General features: G+C 34.6%; 1 protein-coding gene across 1 annotated transcript in view; it reads right to left on the bottom strand.

The window, feature by feature from the left end:
* LOC105250421 (RNA/RNP complex-1-interacting phosphatase) overlaps window positions 1-22,731 on the bottom strand; it is a 42,512-nt gene that overhangs the window by 18,787 nt on the left and 994 nt on the right. Inside the window, exons 3-5 of the mRNA XM_025407357.1 lie at window positions 6,586-6,617; window positions 5,611-5,698; window positions 2,291-2,370 (exon numbers count right to left, since the gene is read on the bottom strand). Coding sequence (XP_025263142.1) covers window positions 2,291-2,370; window positions 5,611-5,698; window positions 6,586-6,617 — 200 coding nt within the window. The remainder of the gene's footprint in view (window positions 1-2,290; window positions 2,371-5,610; window positions 5,699-6,585; window positions 6,618-22,731) is intronic.

Here is a 22,731-nt window from a genome sequence, read left to right as displayed (position 1 = left end):
TATACAAATCGGGCCGCGTCCTTTGTGCGGGCCGATCGACGACCGGGAAAGGAGAGTGAGATGTCGGATGATCGCGAAAGGTCGTGCTTTAACCCGCTCGGTCGGATGGACCAATCAACATTATTTCTTTTTTAAATTAAGAAAATATCTCGTATATTTATTACGTTTCCCGGTCAGTCGAACAAGTAAATAGTATTTAATGCGACACGATGTTGTTAAAAGAATATGCCCATGTCATGTTTTACGCGCACTGCACTTACGAAAGTGTTTTTAGTAGCACTCTTGCCGCGAGAAATAATCGCGTTGAATATCGCCGTGAAATGTCTTTATATTTCTCCGCAAATATTTGGGAGATACGATAATTAATACCTTCATTACCGTAATAATAAATAGTTTTTATATCTCATAAGAAATCGCCACGTTAATTGCAGCACTTGAACATTGCTCTTTTCTGATCGTATAATATTGTTCTTACACATTAATTAATTATATAGTATTTAGAGATTCTTTTACACACACATAATAACGGAGAGAGAGAGAGAGAGAGAGAGAGAGAGAAGAAAAAGAAAAAAAAATAAGAAGACGGAAGACGAGTAAAAATACAGCACAATATTCGGTAAATCATTGGACATTTACCGCAGTTAATTAGTCGACTGACCGGCTCCATCAGACAGTTTTGCATATATCGTTTGGAGAAAAACCACACGCGTGCGTATGATGGCGCCATGCAAAGGTTAATATGCGTTCTCATCCCGCACGAGCGAAGTATTGGATGTTATCTTGAACACCGTAGAAATTTCGAGAATTTTATTAAGCCTCTTCCGACTACCTGACGATCATCAGATGAAGATTTTAATAATTGCATCCTCTCCGTTATCGAAAATCTTGACCAATTAAGTAAAGAAATAAGATCATTGATATAATATCTATTAATAGTCTAGATAGTTATATTTATATAAATTTCAGAGATATTAGAAATAAAAAAAAATTTATAAAATAAAGAATAAAACTTAATTTTTGAATAATTTTAAATAAGTATATTAAAAAAGAAATTTTTTTAAATGTAATATCTTGTTTTTTTAATGTAATATCTTGTTATAAGTCTAAATATATTACATAAAACCCTGAGATGTAAATTCATTATAAATATGTATTATTAAATGTATTATTATAAATATGTATTATTAAAATTAAAAATTATTATTATTAAAATAGTATTATTAAAGTTAAAATATTATTATTAAAGTAATATTATATTATTAAAATTAAAAAAGTTATAATGAAAAAGAATTAATAATAAAAAAGATTATTGAAAGGATGCTTAATGTCACTATATATTTTCTTATATCGTAGACAATATAAATTTTTAAAAATGTAAAAATCTACGACTCTGAAAATAATTCAGTCATTTCAAAAACCATGTCTATGCAACAAGGCTATTAAATTGATGATGCGGAAATTGCATCATCGTTCTTTGATAATGATTAGCCGAACAGAACAAAAATTATCGCAAATATCAGTCTCATCATGCAAGGTGGATCGTAACTAAACTCATTACTCGATGCAATATGAACTAAGGAATTTCGGACAGTGTAACACGATTCGCTATATAGCGTGTATTTTACGACTTAAATTAGTGGACGAAAATATCGAGAGAGACAAAGAGGAAGAAGGAAAAAAAGAACGATAAGCGTAAATTTCTGATGCGATACTCGCTTCTGATTTCTCGAATGTTCAGAGATAAAAAAAGGGTACACGCTGTAGTAAACATTCTTATAAAATTAAAACGTGATTTGCAGACAGAATGATTAATCGACCATCACTTACACTATACGAATCTCACATTGATCAATCGCCGATCGCTGTGAGAAGGATAGTAAACGTAAAAATATAATTTAAATTAAATTAAAGATTAGTTAAAATCGTATTAGAAAAGTTTATATGTTATATCTTACATAAATCGGTTGGATTGTTTGCGGAATCCATCACAGAGTTTGATAGAAAATTATTCTGTGTAAAAATGACTACTTGTTGTAATAGAATAAATGATATCTTTGAATCTTAAGCTTTTTATTAGAAATATAAGAAATTCTGAAATTAAACTATTGCAAGAAATTTACAAAATTTGCAATGTTTTTAAGAGCATATTCTAACAGCGTATTCTAAGATTTAGCGCGACTGAACAAATTATATGTTCTTTAAGCCAACTTAAGTTGCCTCAATGAATGAAGTAACACGTGTCATAGCGATTACAAGAGTAATATTATAAATAATGAACAATTATACTTACTTTTTAACTAGGTCCATAGGCGGCACTTTTCTTCCTGGTATAGCAATCTTCTCGTATTTAACACCAGCATTTGTAAATTCCTAAAACAAAGACGTCAACAATATAAACAATCGCGTACATATTGTTACGTAACAAAAGCAGTGTGTTCGCTGTCGCAGCGAAACGCAGATGCATTAATTGAGTACGAGAACTATAATTTGATCGGCCAAGCTATTGTCATGTTAAACTGTCTCGGAGCACTCATTAGAATCACTAATTATCACACATAAAACCGTCAATTACAAACAATGCGAGTAATCATACGTCTCTGAATGCGAGCGTGTCATCCGAGTGTGATGTAAACCGAACGTCGGTAAACCGAAACAATCGATCGTTATGAAGCTTGCAAAGGCGGAAAGAAAATATACGACACTAATCGACACGAATGAAAGCAAGATTCACAGTCATTCGTATCTCGGAAAATACTCCTTGGCAAGTGTGTTCACCTGGAGGCAACAACGAGTATTACATATTTATGAATCTCTCTATCTGTCCCTAATCAATGTTCTTACATCTCATAATATTAACAAATCTAAAGCAGAAACAGACTAAAATAAAAAATAAAAGTTAACGTAAAAATATAAACAATTAACATTTAAATAATCAAGGTCGAATAATAGTATTAAAAATTAATGTGCACATGTCATATAATGCATTAACATTTACTGTTATTTTTAGTTATTAAAAAAATATCAACAAGAACAACGACGATGTAGTTCTAACTCGTTATGAGCGCTATCAGATAACAGTTACCACTTGTTTCTCCACCCTAATGACAGATCACGTCATAATAATCAATCTTTTTGACTTTGCTTTTAGCGAGATATTAGAAACTCAATCCTCGTGATCGTGCAGTATTGCTCTTAATGGTTATCTCGAGCTATTTTCTCTTCTCTTGCCGTCAATAATAAACAAGAAATTCTTTCACACGCTCAGGAGTATCTTTAGTTCTTAATCTCAGCAAAAGTAAAATTAAATTATAGCAAGTTAAAAAAAAAATTAATCTTGAAAATGTATGTATCACGATATTTCATGATGAAAATTCTATTTATAAATTCTTTGATATCTTTATATAAAAATACTTAGTCACATATCCAATGCAATTTACATTCTATAACATACCTTAAAAATCAGCGTGCATTATATACAAAATTAAGAGAATTAGAATCACATCTGATACCGATGATAAAATTTTCACGAATCGGGAATGCGCGATATTTCATGATGAAAATTCTATTTGTAAATTCTTTGATATCTTTATGTAAAAATACTTAGTCACATATCTAATGCAATTTACATTCTATAACATATCTTAAAAATCAGAGTGCATTATACACAAAATTAAGAGAGTTAGAACCACATCTGATACCAGTGTTTTAATTTTCACGAATCGAGAATGCGCGATATTTCATGATGAAAATTCTATTTATAAATTGTTTGATATCTTTATGTAAAAATACTTAGCCACATATCTAATGCAATTTACATTCTATAACATATCTTAAAAATCAGCGTGCATTATACACAAAATTAAGAGAGCTAGAACCACATCTGATACCAGTGTTTTAATTTTCACGAATCGGAAATGCGCGATATTTCATGATGAAAATTCTATTTGTAAATTCTTTGATATCTTTATGTAAAAATACTTAGTCACATATCTAATGCAATTTACATTCTATAACATATCTTAAAAATCAGAGTGCATTATACACAAAATTAAGAGAGCTAGAACCACATCTGATACCGATGATAAAATTTTCACGAATCGGGAATGCGCGATATTTCATGATGAAAATTCTATTTGTAAATTCTTTGATATCTTTATGTAAAAATACTTAGTCACATATTTAATGCAATTTACATTCTATAACATATCTTAAAAATCAGAGTGCATTATACACAAAATTAAGAGAGCTAGAACCACATCTGATACCGATGATAAAATTTTCACGAATCGGGAATGCGCGATATTTCATGATGAAAATTCTATTTGTAAATTCTTTGATATCTTTATGTAAAAATACTTAGTCACATATTTAATGCACTTTACATTCTATAACATATCTTAAAAATCAGAGTGCATTATACACAAAATTAAGAGAGCTAGAACCACATCTGATAAAATCCGATGATAAAATCTTCACGAATCGGGAATGCATCTTTTATCTTTATAATCTTATTTTCTGTTGGGACATCTATCACAAACAGAAAAATTAAAGGCTAAGCGCTTCATTATATATGTATAATGCGCTCTAATTAGGCGTGGGCGACACCGAAAGATCTCTCTGTTAATTATCGTTGCCTCGCAGCGCTATTAAGGTTTACGGCGCAGCGTTTGTGTGTATTGTTTTAAAAACATATATCCCCTTAGTGAGATTCCTCGCGTGGCAAATGGCTGTCCAAACGTCGGTGAAGTCGGGACAAAAAGCAGAAGATGGAGTGACCGAACCGACTCTACGACTTATTAATATAATTGATCGGTCTTTGGTCCTGACAGCTCTGACCCAGAAAACACCGCGGACATATTCTCGCTTGGTCGACACACCGCCGACTCGAACCAGCGATCAGTCAGCCAATCGAGAATCGCTGGCAGCCGATTATTCCAAAAATCTAATAATAAGTTCATTAGCTCGCGGCTTCTCTATTCTCGTTACAAATTAGTTGGGCTGCTCTCGAGCATTTTTAAATCGAAACCGATTCCAATGCGATATTAATAAGTCGGAGTGAGAGCAGAAAAGGACAGGTAAAGCGGAGGGAGAAAGAAAAATATGATAGACAAATGGAGATAATGCAGACGGTCAAACCGTAAAGTTCGAGGAAGAGAGAGGAAAGAATCTGTATATCTGCTCGATCAAAGAATGCAGCAGGTGACAGCTTGCGAGAGAGTGAGAAGAGAAGATCTCTCTTGTCTCGAGTTACTGAAAGGTAAGGAAGTACGTGCATAAACATAGCGAATTACGGCTTGAAACTCGAACGGTACGCAATATGTTTTCGCATTAACTTTGCGTGGCAATATCAGTATTATTTCATCAGACGATATTGCCTGCATGTCGCTCCTTTTTAATCGCATGCAACGATCTCAAACTAACTTATTTACGTTGTATGTTACATGTATTATGCACTATTCGAAAAAATTTATTTTTAAAGTAATGCAATTATCAATAGATTAATTATTGAAAATAGAGATATCACTATTGTGGATGAACGTTTAATTTTTATATATAATTTTAAAAAATTATTTACTGATAATTTAACAACTTTTTAGCTTTATCACTTACCTTTTTATCATAGTAGCGACACGTGTTTGTCAGATCGATGATATACTTGAGACGGGGAAACGATTCCAGCAATATTGTCGTCGTAAATCTGCAACAATAAATATGGCCAGATTATAATGCGTGCTGAATGGTATTTCAATTTATCGATCATTCGTAAAAATTGTTGCGCTACTTGAATCGTAAAATATAAACATGACGTCTTCCTTCGTTCGCGTAGATGAGTAAGGATAGGAAGATCTAATCGACCGAGATGGCGTATATACAGGAGAGAGGCCTTTCGAGGGGCGCGATCTGTACGACTGGATGATATATTAAGGGAAGCGAGGAATCTGAGGTTCCAAGCAAAAGGGATTGGATTAGGCGGGGGTGTCGGCCCAAATAGTTTCACCATCCCTTTCGATATATCAAAACCTTCTGAGAGACATACCAGGTGCGTGCATACGTGCGTGCGAGCATACGTAGATACGAAAACGCGCACGAACCAACGTCCGCTTCGAACCAACGATTCCCCATAAATAAACAACCCTCGTTCGTGTACGCGCGCTGAGAGATGTTATTAAAAAAAAGCTCCCGGTGAAATTTATTGGGATACGAATCGATTTAAAAGCTATTAACGGCGAGCTAATGTGATCCTTTAGATTTATGTAACTGACCAAGTGAGAAGTATCGCGTCTTCGAGAGCGCACCACTATAATCATTGCTATAATTTTTATAAATGACGCGATTTATCAACGAACGAAACTATTTTTTTTTTCTTTCTCTCTTTTCGCGGATCGAGTTACCACGGCGCGACATCGCTCTGTCCATCTCGCTAATGTGCTTTAGTACGTTCATGCATCATCCCCTGTCTGCCAGGAGCGAAATTCTGCACCGTACTACAAAGTGCAGATATTTGCGGAATAAAGGAGAGGCAAGCGGTCATGGTGTTTATACGAGGTCTGTCTTATCCGAATGACAAGTCATGCCGATACTTACCGTTCCTGTGGCTGTAGATTCTTCGCTATGCCCTGAAACAAAAAGAAAACAACACTCATCACCGAGGAAATGCCACGAGAAATAATTAATAGCAAACTTAGCGGTAACCGCAATTACATGGTGCCTCGGAAGAAATTTTAAATAGCGTCTATGAACGACTTTATCTCCGCAATCCGTTAACCACCGCTGCATACCTATGTTTCATGGAACCACAAACGCAAGTCATCTTTTATTTCTCGTTAAATGGAATTAATTAATAGTTTAATAGGCCGCACGAGACGATTGTGCGCCGCGATCGTGTAAGCTAATGAATGATTGATTGACTTAAATCTCACGTCAGATAACGATACATGGCGGGCGTCGATCAACACTCGGGGAAAAAGGCTTGAAAGGCACGCTTCTACGATGATTAGATTATAACACCAACACTCCTTCACGTATCGATAACGAACATGCAGTCTGCTAATCCCATAGATATACCATATTATCATGACACGCACTTTTGTAAAAGTGTGTAAAAACTATTTATAATAATTAAATCAGAGGATGTTGTACATATTTGAGTAGAAAAATTGCAGAAAATTAAAACATATAAAAATAAAAATAAATAATTATTATAAAAATAAATAATGATTATCAGGAATAAATCCCCTAATAATGTAAAATTGAATTAAGAATATAGCATGATATTATAGCGCATTATGGATATACGTTCATAATTTAAGATAACAAGTTGCATGGAATATGATAGAAGGTAAATTGAAACTTTCGTTAGTCGACTTGTAGCATCGCATCCGCTATGGGTGGGCTAATGGTAATTACGGGTTTAGACGTTAGCTATCCGATTGGTTGGGCGGAGAGATCGTATCTACAGATGAGTATAGAATGAATATCGGTCGCATTAATAATAACGGAGTGTGGCTTTCGTATCCGAACGTAATAATCCGACATTGACTAGGCGTGAGACCTTTTCCTTTTGGTAGCCGATCCTCTTCATATGTTTCAAGATGTAATTTCGCAATCAACAGATATAGTTTATAAAATGTTTACTAAATTTGTTTAAAATGATTAATACATTAAATGCATTTAGTAAACATTTTTGTTTTGCAATTTGATACAATTTTCAAATCACGAAAAGTGGCATTAATATTAATAATGCAATAATCACAAGCAGTGCTATACATATGATGTAAGAATATAAGATCAACAATTCAAGAGGAACAATGCTCTACGATGCAATCGATTGGCGAATGCCAGTGTGTGCCTCACCTTTGACGGGTTTCACATATTTACGCTCCAAGTAAGGACAGAACGAGCGAAGTAAATGCAAGGATTTACGAGCCTTCTGGGGACAGACATTCGTGGCACTCCTCAACGGAAAGACCAAGATCGGCAGCCCTGGAACGTGGACCACAGCGAAGAAGAAGAAGAAGAAAAAGAGAGAGGATTGCAGCAGGTAGCTTTAGCCCACCTGCGAAATTTACTAACCCCGTTCGCGCGTGAGGGGGAGTTTATTTTTCGCATGATATACTCCGTTCTTCGCGGTTGACAGCCGGATCGCTCTCTCCGCTGATTCCACCATTCAATTTCACGATCTTTAGTCTAATATATGGACCCGTCTAAATCAGGATTATCGGCCATGCTTGCATTGTGAATCTTCCTGGTCCGCACGAGTTTGCGTAGCATCCGTTATACGTCACGAACTTTCCCGCATACCTTTCAATTTTCATTCATATTCTTACCCATCCATTAATATATACAGCATATTTTAATATAAATTAGAAGATAAAAAAAATTATAATGTTTCAGTTTCATAAAATTTAATATCTTTCTAACAACTAAATTTCTTAAGAGGAATAATAAAAAATATTTTTATTTTCTTAATAAAAAAATTTTTATTAAAAAATTGAATGGATAAGAAAATTTGGAAAACAAAATTAAATAAATATGGAAATTTAATTTATTAAATTTCAGAAAAACAAAACTCATTTTATTCAATATTTTCATTTGAACATTTCCAATTAGAATGAATAATAATGAATAAATATATGTTTCTAATGAATAAATATAATACACATATGAATTTAAATGTAATATTTGAATAATATTTAAAAAAGAGCATAATAGGAGTCCAAAATAAGATTTCGCATATTGACAAAAGTGGCTAGTCAAGAAACAAAGAGACAGATGTTAAATCATATTTCGTTTCGTGCCAACAACGTGTCTCGTATTAGCTATAGCGATGCAAGACATGTGCACCGACACTTGTATCTTATCTTTAATAAAAGATTTTAGTGTAATAAAAAATTTATAGAGAGATACATTAATTGAAATAGATGAAAAAATTGTATTTTATTATCAAATAACGTATATATTATTACCAAGCTTTTATATTATTTATAACTATTTTTATATTACTAATACTATAACTCTTTTATATTACTACCAAACAACACATATCCATATCTCCACAGATATATAAATACCGATATATATGTAATATAAATACACATCTCTGTACACGAGAATTTGCATACGTCATAAACGTTTAATATACATAAAAATGAGTATTGATCAAAAGTAACGCGGTAAAAAGCTATCGAAAAAGTATGATCTTTACGTTGTAGGCGTTAACTAATGGTTAATATTGATGATATTTATTGGAAATATTTGCGAGAAGGGTGAGCTTTCATCGGACTTTGTGTCGCATCATAATATTCTCAAGGTTCTCGCCTGGTCATTCAGAATCGACGGCGTAATCTTTGCAAACGTGAGAACTGGCAAAAACGAGGAGATCAAGAATTCAAATATGAAAATCGACAGTATGATTAAAGTTTCCCAAAAATAGAAACAATTTATTTATTTTTTTTTGTGTAAAATGTTAGAAATAATTATTGCATAAAATTACATGTATGTATTTATTTTCTACAAAAATCTAAAAAGATAAAGTATTTAAATATTTTTTTCTATTGTTTCTATTCTATCTAAGTTTCTATTTTATCTAAGTTTGACTTTTTAAAAACTTAAATATATAAAAAAATCATAATTATAAAAGTATCAATTACAATAACATTAATTATATTTAAAATACATTGAATACATATAATTACTAATTATGTAAGTAGATTATATATAATCCTTTAAATAATTTTTTATCATTTTGTTTTATTATTTGATGCGCTTATTTTTGTAATTTATGCAAATTCATAGCAATAATTCTTACAATTTTTTCTATACGCAAGCATAATACACAGTAATTTAGTGAAGCAAATTAGTGTAATGTAAACTAGGGCGCCACAGCTATTCAAAAGGTGAAACAAACAATGGCAAGCAAACAGAGGTGCTCTCGTACTAGGAATAAGCGAAACCTCATCAAATTCTACACCACTAGGTTACTGTATTTCCCATGAATTGCTCGTAACTTCTATTCTCCTGAATAGATGAGCATGGAGAACGATTAGCAAAATTTTGCTCTTTGTTAAAAAAATTATTATGTCGTTTAACATGTTCAATATATCTTTTTTATTTAGCATTAATATCCATAGAGAGTGTCTTCATATAAATAAATATTATCAAAGATTTATTATTGACTGATCAGATGCTAATTCAAATTTTCATTAATTAAGCCTTCTTACAAGATAATTATAATATTTATAAATAATGACAGAGAGAAATTTTGATATATAACTCTAATAATATAATAAAATATATATCTCTAATAATATAATATTTATGCTAAACTTTTAAACTTTCTGTTATCAATGCTTGAGCAAAAACAATTATTTATAAAAATACAAATTTATAGATTTATAGAAAACACAATTTTATAGATTTGCCATGAAAGGAATCATACTAGAATATATGAGAATAAGCAGGAAATACGAAAAAGGAGGCCAATGACCCGCGAGATGAACATTTTATTGCATAAGAGAGAAACATTTCTACCAGCTATAGTGCCATGCAGGAAACCCATATAGACTGTTATATGATCATCTCGAACTGATACATACACAATGTTATTCGTATACACTTACTTTTTGATTTGGCAGAAAATTCGAAGCGATCTGAAATGGATCACCTTCGCGAAAAGAAGACATGTACGCGCCATTCGCTATCAAAGATTTTAAAACATTTATTGAAAGATACATTATCGATTACAATCTCGAGAAACACTGGAAACCTCTGTTTAAAAAAAAAAAGAATTCGTCAGCCTAACATTTTTACTATTAGAAATTATGTAATTCAAATTTATAATAATCATTAACATTTAACATAATTAAAAGATTAAATTAATTATTTGGCTAATTAATCGTTAATTAGTTATGCCACAGTTCTGCATTTTTTTGTAATATTAAAATATTAAAAACTACCTCGATTCATCATATAAAATATTTTTTAATTTAACCATTTTCTTGAGAAAAGATACCTTTAGAATTGGATAACAACACTTTGGATAACAGATGAAGCATGAATTCATCAATCTCCGTGCACAGTAGGTGCACTATTTCGGAAATGGAATATCTTCGCGAGAGGGTCTGTGTGGAAAATTGATTCTCCGTCCGAACATCCAGTCCAATAATCACAGATCAATTTAATGTATTCCGCGGCGTTTTTATGATTCCACATTTTACTGAAAGACTACAAAACCGATCGATGCAATATCGATTACCAGTCATCGGGACTGATTGTACCTGATGAATTGCCCATTAGCGAGATTCCAAGAGATATCACACCATTATGTAACAAGAATGAAATATAAGATATGTCGAAAGTAATTCTTTGTGCGAGTTTTACGTAAGAAATTTACGTACGTGTAACAACTTGAAAAGTCATTATGAAATCACCGATGCACGAGAAGGTATCAATAAAATGACAAATGTCAAAATTTTCAAGACTAAGAGGGAACGAGAAGCGGAAAGAGAAATTGAATCGTCTGTACCAACAATACGTCAAGGTTTATTCCAACACGGACAGGATATTACAAGCATTTAGGAATTGATGACAGACATCGATGTACCGCGATACATCGGCGTAGCCTCGCCATTTTGTGTGAGTAACGAATTAGTACCGCTCCGACACGAGGCTTTATAAACTACCATCGCGAGCCGCGTGTTCCCTATCACCGACTATCGTGAACGATCACGGCGAAAGCGAGAACGTGTTTCCCGAGCGTGTATAAATAATAGGGCCGCATCGGCAGTCGCTATAATTCAATTCACACCTGATAACCGCGACCATAGAATTTCCATATTACAGGCTATAATAAAATTAAAAATATTTTCGGGGCGGTCCGCGCGCCGCAGGGGTCTCCTTTCTCGTGTCCGCCAGACGAGGATCGCGATCCTCCACGTTCGCCGACACCACGAATTTGTTCCTCGAATTTGTTTCCCGTTGTCGCCGGTGGTCCGTCGACGGCTATGACATACGAGGGAACGCAAAACGATACCGCGAAACCGAAATATTTATATGCCACATGATCGGAACGATACTAGACGCTAGACAACTAATTACAACGAATCGCGAGTGAATAATGATCTATTTATGTGATATTCGACAAAAAGATCGTGTGTATTTGCAATCTATCATCAGCTGTTTTATTTTGAGCAGTAAAATTGAAGATTTATAGTACCAATTAAAAATCTTAACAGAGAATATAATTTAAAGTAAAATTTAATTTGCTCTCTTTAGTTCACTGAACTTTTAATGCACGATTGGACTTTTAAATTATGTTATACAATGAGATTGTATTATATGCATAATTTTAAAGTAAAATTAGTTCTGAAAGAGAAGACTTTTTGTTATTTTTGCTCAAAATATGATAGACTACAAGTGAATGTATTAAGAGATTATGAATAATATTGGATAATAATTTTATTCATAAAACCACTAAAAGATGCATAATAAATTCAAAATGAAGAAACAAGTCAAAGAGATTATGTAAAATTAATAAGTAAAAATCGATATTCCACAGAAACAGTATTGCAATATCGATGTACGGTTCTCTTTCGCAGCAATCGCGACATCGCCAACGTGCATTAAACGATATTATGGCTGGACACTACAAAAGGAGTTATAATGCTTTCGTGTGGGTAGTGCATCGAATGGAGCTCTAGTAGTCTCTCTAAAGCTACGGTTGCGTGCCATCACTTTGCGACGTCGAGCTTCCGGTATTCACGGCGTAGTTGCAGCAAACGACCGAAATAACTTATGCCGACATTGGTATTTCCAGTCGGGGATCGAATGCCGTTTTTACTACGAAATTCTTACAGACGAGCATACTGTAAGCCCGTAACGACGCCCGCGGAATCGCATTAAGTCGCCCGCCGATGATCCCGCTATTCCCGAAACAAGGAAAATCCCGGCAGTCCTTCATCTCCGTTCCTCGTCATCGACACTGGACGATGTATTTTTTTTTTATACCCTGAAGAACGGTGTGTTGGCGGCTCCAACGAATTGATTGTTTTAGCTACGGGGGTGAGAATACATTATACATTAACGAACAACCGGCGCGACCGAAGACAAGATTAACGACCCGCAGGTATTTATAGCCGTGACTTGTCGGGATCGTTTAAACAAATGTTTGTTTCTTGCCGAGGCGCGACCCCGCCTCGTCAGTTTCTCGAGAAGGAAAGGACGAAAGGTAAGAAAATTTCCCGAGGATCTTAAAGGACCGCATCTGCTGCTCGTGGCGCCGTCGGTGCCCCCTCCCGAGAGCCCCCGCCCATTCGCAGTTGACTGACTCTTTATTTCCCTTTTTCATCCCCCGTGCCTCGTCGACGATGCTTTCCGCTAAATCGCGCGTCGCCGCCGAAGTTCATTCGTGCGCGACGGAAATAGATCGACCGACAGATATCGCGGGATCGCCGGCTAAACAAATAATTCCTCCGATATTACTCTCTAATGCGCGTAACCAATCGCGCGGTTCCCCCCCTCAAGAAGCGATGGCGGAGATTTATAGGACATAGGATACCGCCTGCCGCCAGCAGGATACTATACCTTTCTCTCGAAGACGTTGGAACTAATCAACGGCGTAACAGAGCCGATAGAAGGCGGCTGTGAGACCAATAAATTCGGAAGTTTCTTCGTCTGTCACCTCCGCGCCCGGTGACACTCTTGTAAACATACGAGCGATTTCGTAGAAGGATGGGACGAAGATCCGAAGGATCCGGAATACGGAAATCGAGAGGGAAGGCGAGGAAGGAGAGAAAGAACAGCAACAGAAGACCGAAGAAAAAATCCCGACGACGCGGAGCAGAATGACAGCAACGAGGGTAAGTTAGGGTGAGCAGAACGCGCTCATACGCGCTATTCACGAGAAATTTATGTATCAGAAGCATAAAGAAGCATAGTGCCGCGTCTCTCAGGCATCAAAAACCACCGGCGAATCTACAATCGTTCGTTCCTTTCATCCCCCAATCTCTCTTTTTTCATCTCGTCCCCCTTTTTACTCTCTTTCCGTTTCTCTTCCTTCTCCCCCGCTTGCGCGATACAATCCAGACGAATACCGCACTCCGTCACGTATAATGATGCTGGAAACGGGATGGGAGAAATCTATGGTGAAGAAAGAACATAGGGACGAACGCGAGGAAGGAGGCACTGTTCGAGAAATAAAAGAAAAGTAATACTATTGCCTCCTTCTCGACGATTCCTGTCGCTCTGTGAGAACTTTCCGCAGAACATTTGCGGGCCATTATTTCCCCGTAAGAGTTGGCCGGTGCATGTAACGAAGAAATGGCCGCGTCACAGTTACAACTTAAAAAAAAAGGAAAAAGAAAAAGATTGCAATCAATTCTTCAATCTATCCTTCAATTCGCAATTTTATATAGATGCATTTTACAAACTCATTGCCATATACAAAATATCGAGTATTTCATAGAAGGGTGCATTCCCAATTGCATAAAAAAACGGGGCTCAATATTTTACAAATTTATAAACATGCCTGTATTCCTAATGCTTCTTTATCCATAATGTATGAAAATTATATTTTTATGTACAGAATTCTATTTTTAAAACTTTTTTCTCGTTCCCTTAAAGTTCTGATTTTGATCGCCCCTTTATGATGATATCCTCGATATTATATTTAACATTTAAAAAAGAAATAGGCCTTATTTTTTTATGTAGGAAACACTCTAGAAATTGCGTCGCGATGTAAATGAATAGGAAAAGTTTACGAATATGTTATAAAAAATTATTATAGAATATATTATAAAATTCTAGATTTGATGATCTGATATTCTTAATTATTTCAAATCTTATTATTAAACAAAATATGAAAATCTAGTATGTGATTTTTTTTCTAAAGAACTCTGATATTTCAGATTTATTCTGATAAAACCATATAACTGAAAGTATGAATGCAGATATATGTTTGATAATTTTTTGTCTGTACCTAAAAGCACTGTGCTTTTTCCTTTTTTAATAAAAAAATGTTTTTTGAATATTATTATACCATGTTTATAATATTTTTTCGTGTAATATTTCCTAACAAATAATATACTTCACAATAATATACTTCAAATAATATACTTCGTTATTTTATAATTTAGAAGATTAGATAAATTACATTATAGCGAAATAAAATGTATGTACTCAATTTTCTATATACAAATATTTAGCTCCCTACAACCAATACATGAGATACAATTATTCAATATTAAAAAATAATTACACACGTACACACAGTCAAAAGATCTTTTTCATAAATTTATACAACTATTGAATTTTAATTCTCGGACAAACTAATAAAATAGTATTTAAAAAAATAATAAAACATGTTAGATTCACAAATGATAACTTGGTAGTAAAAATATTCAAATTAACATATTACAAAAATAATCAAGAATATAATTAATCACAAATAACATACTTTTAATATTTCATATAATATACGATACTCTCTCTAGATATTTTGTGTACAATATTAATTCAAGAGAGAAGAAAAATGTTTTTAAAATAATTAAATAAAATTTTGTAAAATTATTAACTAGATATTTAAAGAAAAAGAAAGAGAGAAAGAAGCTTAGTAGTCTCAGTAAACGTAGTATCATGAATTTATATAAGCGTTATTTGTCAATAGAGCACGTCATAAGACAACAATAAAAGGTGATAGTGCGAATATATGTCAAGCTGTATCGCGAGAAGCATAAATCTTTGTGAGTCACTAGGTACCCTAACCAGCTGTGAGTACGTACTCCAGATATTCTTTACGACTACGCAAGCTACCGCCTTGCTGTGCACGTACATGTATAAGCGGGTAATATCTACGCGTAACGAAGCCTCGCAAAATGAGAGGAACGGTGAAACACGATCGGGTAAGAAGATAAGACTGGCTACTGCGAGATCTCCTTTATTACGCGAGCTTCCCGGAATGAGAGGACCCCGAGATGCACACTCGCCATCTTATCTAGCGGAGATAGGCCGCGGTCCAGCTACCATATCTGATGAAACGCGATGGATGGGGGCAGCGGGACACTAAAGTACGAGACAGAGGTGTCCTGCATGTCGAGCTTCCCTTTGCTATACCACCCCCTTCGGCGCTTGTCTACATTTGCAAGAGCTCTCTCATCGAAACTCGCGGTCTTACCATGAAACTTTTACAGAAACTTTTACTATTCGCTATCATTTCAATTTGCATTTTATTGATGATGCAACGCTTCTATTATTAATTCATATGCCTAATAAATCCATGCCTAGATAACGCAGGTAGATGCAATTCGGTCATTGAAAATTTAGAAATATTTTTGACATATATAATAATATTAAACAGAAGTTGAAAAAGAGTGGATAAATGAATGTGAATGAATGAGAATAAGAAACATATTGCGAACCAATAAATAAAAAATGCAAATAAATATTAAATAGAGCTTAAATAAGAGATTAATGCATATATTGCTATCGCGCATTCGCAAATTCGATATCGCACCGCTTCCTATTTTAAAATCGAATCGGCGGGCATGACGACGTTAGATAGCAAGACGCAATGTCGATAACAAATAAAATAACCGGCAGCGTCCAATTTAGTAAATGTTCAACACTTCCACGACTGCTCTTCCCTCTCTCTTTCGGACATAGATAAAAACTAGTTTCATCAACAAATGACATGTTTATATGCTTTCTTCGGTGTCGATCGGCGGAACTTCGAAAGCAAAGTCGTTCTGGCGCAGTGGGTCTCGGCGTGACGCACGACGACCCCTTTTAGAGGCGCCAGGCTGCTAAGGAAAGAGCAGGAACAAGACGACGACGAAGGAGAAGACGAACATAAAAAGAGGAGGACGGTGAAGAGGAGGAAGAAGAAGGAGAAAGAGCGGAGGAAGAAGAAAAGAAGGAAGGCGTTCCGACGAAACGGAGCGCAGTGTCGGATCCAGATAAGATCTCCAAAATGGGGATCAGTAATATTTTACAAAGTCATCGAAGTTGCTCGCTAACTTCGGCATAAATTACAATCACTGTCCCTCTTTCTCTCTCCCCCGTTCACCTCCTCTCTCCCGACACGCTGCTCATCCTCCTCGTGAAATGCTCTACGGCTATGGGAAGATGAGGAGGCACTCGCGGACCCACCTCTCTTTGATGAGTGTTAAACAAACACTTACCATTGCTAATAACATAGAACACGCGTTCGCTTCGCAGTGAGCCAATAAATCCGCTTATCTAAAGACCATGCACGGCCGATTGCTATGGGAACGTAATAATGACGCGAGGACGTGTCCCGAATTAATCATCCCGTAATCTTCCAGCGGGAAATTCGTGAGAAGGATCATTAAACCATCGACGTAATCTTAAGCTAACACTTCTCTCTGTCGAATCAATTCATGTTTAGATATCGCCCAATTGGACAATCTTATGTATCAAACTACGAGAAAAATATGTAAATTTGATTTATTGTTACCAACTATTGAATTATTGTTATTTCCTAACTAAAATTTAAAAAATGCACACATTTCGTAATTTAAATTTGCAATTAATTATCAAGGATACTGAAAAAAATAATGGAAATGGAAAGCTATAAAGATGTTTTATTTGCCTGGAGTTAAAATACAAACACATTAGCATGCAAGTTGTGAATGTTCCAAAGTTATGCGATAACGATATATACTATTATGTGCGCGCGTCTGTCACATAAATCTCGAATGGTCCAACGATCACAAAGAAAATTACACACGATTTCATAAATTATTCACAATAAAATTCGTGCGAAATTATAAGAATCACCGATTACGAAAGCGGCTATTTACTCGCGAGATTAGCGTCTGCGACAAGGCACAATAGTGCCGTTTATTATTTCCGACAGTGACCAAACCGATCGCTATCGCCGTTACGTTTCATCGTGAAAAAAGGAGACGAGAGAATCAGTCAGAAGGACGTGGAGGACCGTGACACGAATACGTTGCACGAGTGATGAAGTTCGCGAGAATTTCGCTCATAAATCATACGTGAAAAAATGTTTGCGGCTAATCCCACACATGGTATGCTAGCAAAAACGTCACGTATGGCAGCCGTGAATAATGATTGCAGCATCGGCGGACAACGAATCGATACAATACCTTCGCGAAACGTTACCATTTCAAAAATCACAGGAACGATTTGGATCGACATGATGCTCTTTTCCTCACTTGCGATGCTTTTCTCGATAGGTAAAAATTAGAAATGAATGAGAGGCCGTCCGGAAAAAAGATATTCTGCATTCTTAAGTTATCACGGGATTAATCAGACGCATCGAGATGTTTAGCTAAGTACATTAATATATTGTATTTAATATATCGAGAAAAAGTTATTTTTCATGTTAAAAAGTAGAATTTTTTTTCTTTTCTCTTCTTATATCAAACAGAAACCAAATACATATATCTCTTTTAAAAAATTATTTTATATTCCTGCTAATTATTTCAATCAAAATAAGATTAAACTTATATTTTATGTCATAAATAATTAAAAACAGTTATATTTTATGCAATATTATATAATAGTTTTGTAGATATAATTTCGACACCATAATATTTTGAAAAATACACAACTTGCTAATTTAAATTGTAGATAGAGAAGATGAGATGCGAATAAATTTCACTGCGTAAATTAAAATGCTACATTTTTTATAATATATCTTTGGAAGAAGACAATCTTTCAAAAAATTTTAAGCAAATTTAAAACACAAAATGATCAATCTCTCCGCTCTTCATCTTATTCTCGAGGAACGGTTGCTTATGTGTTCGCTTTTAAGAGTGTGTAACTGAGAAGTTCACGCGATAACAATCTCAATATTCAGGATTTTTGAGGATTGAAATATAGATATCACCCACCACGAGAGATGTTATTTAGCATGCCCTATCTTAACTTCTGGACACGAATTAATATTCTACCACCGTGCAGAAATCGCCCACATTGCCGCAGCAGTTCTAAAAAAAAAAAAAGAAAAAAAAAAGAAAAAATCTGTCGAGATAGGCGGTCGAATTCCATATTTGACATCCCTATCGCTCAAGAAACTTGATAACTATCTATCCCATATCCTGACTATTTAATGAAAGTATATGCGTGGTATATATGTATACCAGAGATTCTAGAGATTTAATTAAATAAATGTGTTAAAAAATTAGACTTATATAAAAGTCAATATTGCAAAAAATATTTATTTTTCTTTCTTAATTTTTATTTTAAATCATATATTTATTATTACATTAAACAAGGAAATGCAAACGCAATATATAAAGAGCAACATGTAAAATTTTAAAATAAAATTATTGCAAAAATATTAAGTCTCGAAATGATAAATAGAATAGAAATAAATCTAAAATATTTCACACAAGTTATGTCTATTCACTTTCCGCTTGTATATAATTCATCATCGACAAAAAAAATTTGCTAAGAAATACATCGTGTCGAGATTATATGACTAACACAATTTTAAATTCGTCGGGCACACCAAGAAGAAGAAGAGCAAGATAGAAAACCTACTGTGAGGCGTCGGCGAAGAGCGTATCACGTTTCGTGTGAGCCGATATTTGTTACAAGTTCTTATAGATGATGAAGAAGCGTTCGCCGTGCGCGAGCCCAGGCAGCCCAAGAATGGGTGCTGGCCCTTTGAGGGCCCTATTAACAAGTGGCCCCCCGCGGTCACCGCCGCCGCCGCCCAATCAGTTGTGGGTCCAATTCGGAGCCCTAACTTCGACTTGTTTTATGTAATGCACGCGATGCCAGAATCAATTAGCTATGGCACTCTCCTATTTTGCGTATGCATACGCAACGTATATGCATAGCGGGCGATCCCGACGAGCCGAAACTTATTTGCAACTGTCCTGCGTGCGTTAGAACGGCCGATGGACGGAAAAAACCGGTTCCGGCCGCGAGTTAGGCGGAAATTAAATAGCTCGGGACAAACGAGGATCACAGATTGTTGCTGTTCACCTCCGACCGTGTGGCGAATTAGGATCGCTAATTCTTTCGCTCAGATCCCGCGGATTTTTGACACGACCGACTTGTAAAGACTCAACGAATATTGCGGCTGGATAACGGATGGCGCCAAAATCATCTCCCATAACCGAACGATTAAAATTATTTAACGTTAACAGGTCTTAAATTTATCTTTAAGAATAAAAGAAAGATATTTTTATTAGATCTAAACACATTTTTATACATATATATTTTTATTTTAAAAATATGATAAAAAATATTGTATTGCATATTATGCATTACATGTGCATGTAAAATAAATAATATTATCGGCAAAGAAATGAAATAAAAAGCTGCGATTTTTTCTTGGGAAAAAAAAATCAAAACTATCATCATAAATAATCGTTATGATATATTACTTGATAACTATTCAACGTTGAGTAACACACAAATTACCATTATTACTATAATTGCCATAAAAAGTGGTTCATTTAATTATATCTTCAATGAGAATAAACAACGCAACGGCATGAGATTTTTATAAGCGGAGAGATGCGACGAATCAATCAGAAGCGCACCATCGTAGCAAACAGTGCGGTCAATTAAACGGACTATCGTTATGTATTTTAATGAAATCTCAACGCGGAATCGAAGATATATAAAAATGTTTTATATCCCGTGAAGCCTGGGCACCGTTGCCGTCAATTAAGAGACCATGCGCCGCCCATAATTAGCATATGCAACGTGGCGTATGCGCGATCCTTAGGTCGATAACCAGGAAATGACTGATCTCGACTTATTATTTTGGTAATAAAAATGTTGCGGTGCGCCTATTAGGCACCAATATTTTCATATTTATGCAAAATGACTTGTTCTTTTTTCGAGACGAATTTATCATATGCAAATGCTCATTGTGTGATTACGCTCGCAAATGAGATTATAATATAAATCAAAAGAGAATAATATAGATTGACCGATAAATATATTAAAATAATTTCTCTCAAGTAATATTAAAATATACATGTAAAAACAACTTGAGAAATAATAATAAGCCAATATCTTTTTTTATATTTTCATATTTCTTTTTATAATTATTATAACAATGATTATTTGATAATCTTCAATGAAAATAAAGAATGAGAGCATATATTTAAAAAAATAAACATTAAAAAGCAGAAATTGATGTGGCCTTATAATATCATTTGTACAATAATTGATGAGATACACGAGATGAAATAAAGAATTTCAATATTATACGCTCCATCTGTAATTCTCAATAAGCGATGAATCACAGCATGAATGCGTCTATATCAATCAGCGCGCGTGTTATAATGCACAGCGGCTGACAAATTAGAATATATGTTTCACATACTAATCGAAAACTACTAGGAGGACGAGAAGGGGAGGATCGGTGAGACGGTCTGCAAGAATCTACGATAGCATGCGAGAAAGGGGGGAGGGGGGCACGCACATATATCATGTTTGTTTATATCTACAGGGAGGGTCATCGCGCGCGCAACAATACGGCAATTTGGCGGCGACCGATACGAGATCTCACGGCGACGACGTTGCCTTCCCACCCTCCTTGCACCCCGGAGTAGACGAATAGACGCGCGGCTCTCCCGCTTCCACTTCTCTTTTCCTCCGGCTTCGGCTCACCGACGCCGCATCGATTTAACGGAGGGACCCGTGCCACGATCCCACGAGCCTGCGTGCGTGCAACGCACCTACACACGCGTGCATGTATCGTAGCGACGACGCGTGTACCTGCGCGCCCGTCGTTCATTTCGAGAATCCAACGCGATCTTATCTGCCGTGCGGTCGCCCCGACCCCCGCGAAGAGAATCTTTGATTTAGTGTAAAGGGAAAGATGAAAGAGAGGGGAATGAGGGAGAAATGGAAGGGCGGTAGACAAAAAGGGCATCCTGTTTCAGCGAACTGCAGCTGAACGTGAATTCCGCGACAACATCGCGCGTTTTTAAAAATTTTCTTAATAGAATAATATTCAATTATTATATATACATATATTTATATTATATATATTATATAATATATATAAGATATATTATTATTATTTAATTATATTATTAATTAGTATTTAATTATATATAATTGTATATATTATATAATAAGGAACTGCATATCCAATATGGTCTAGAATTCAATATGGCCTAAATGTATTTTTTTATGTTATTTTCTATCAGTTTTCTAATTTTTTAATTCCATTAAAACATGTATATTTTAATTATCTAATAAGTTACTCTCTCTCTTTCATATCTATTCATTAAACATAACTTATTTACATTATCAAAAATTTAAAGCTTAAGTAGGCTATAAAGAATACACTTATAAAAGAAAGAAATCGATATATATATATATATATATTTTATCTTGAATACATATTTTTAATATATGGATACAACAATTATTAATTCAGATGACATAACAATTATTAATTCAGATGACATAACAATTATTAATTCAGTTATAAATATCTTTTAATTTTACATTAACAACACATGGAATCTCATCAGTGTTCTCCGCATGTAAAAATTACAAAATATTTATGTCATGTTGCAATGTTTGTTAAATTTACATAATTTTTGTATTTTATTCTTTATTTCAATTTAGAAAAATACTTTCTTTTATATTTGTATGCTAAAGTATAACACAAACTAAATAAAAATTGTTATTCTAATTATTTCATCAATATTCAACGTTGTCAATTTTTATATGCCGTCATTGTATTCAATCCATTAAAAAATATGT

Source organism: Camponotus floridanus, unplaced genomic scaffold (assembly GCF_003227725.1).
Source record: "Camponotus floridanus strain SB8 unplaced genomic scaffold, Cflo_v7.5 scaffold1, whole genome shotgun sequence".
Taxonomy (NCBI): domain Eukaryota; kingdom Metazoa; phylum Arthropoda; class Insecta; order Hymenoptera; family Formicidae; genus Camponotus; species Camponotus floridanus.
Note: the sequence above shows the minus strand (reverse complement) of the source record. Positions and strands in the feature narration are given on the sequence as shown.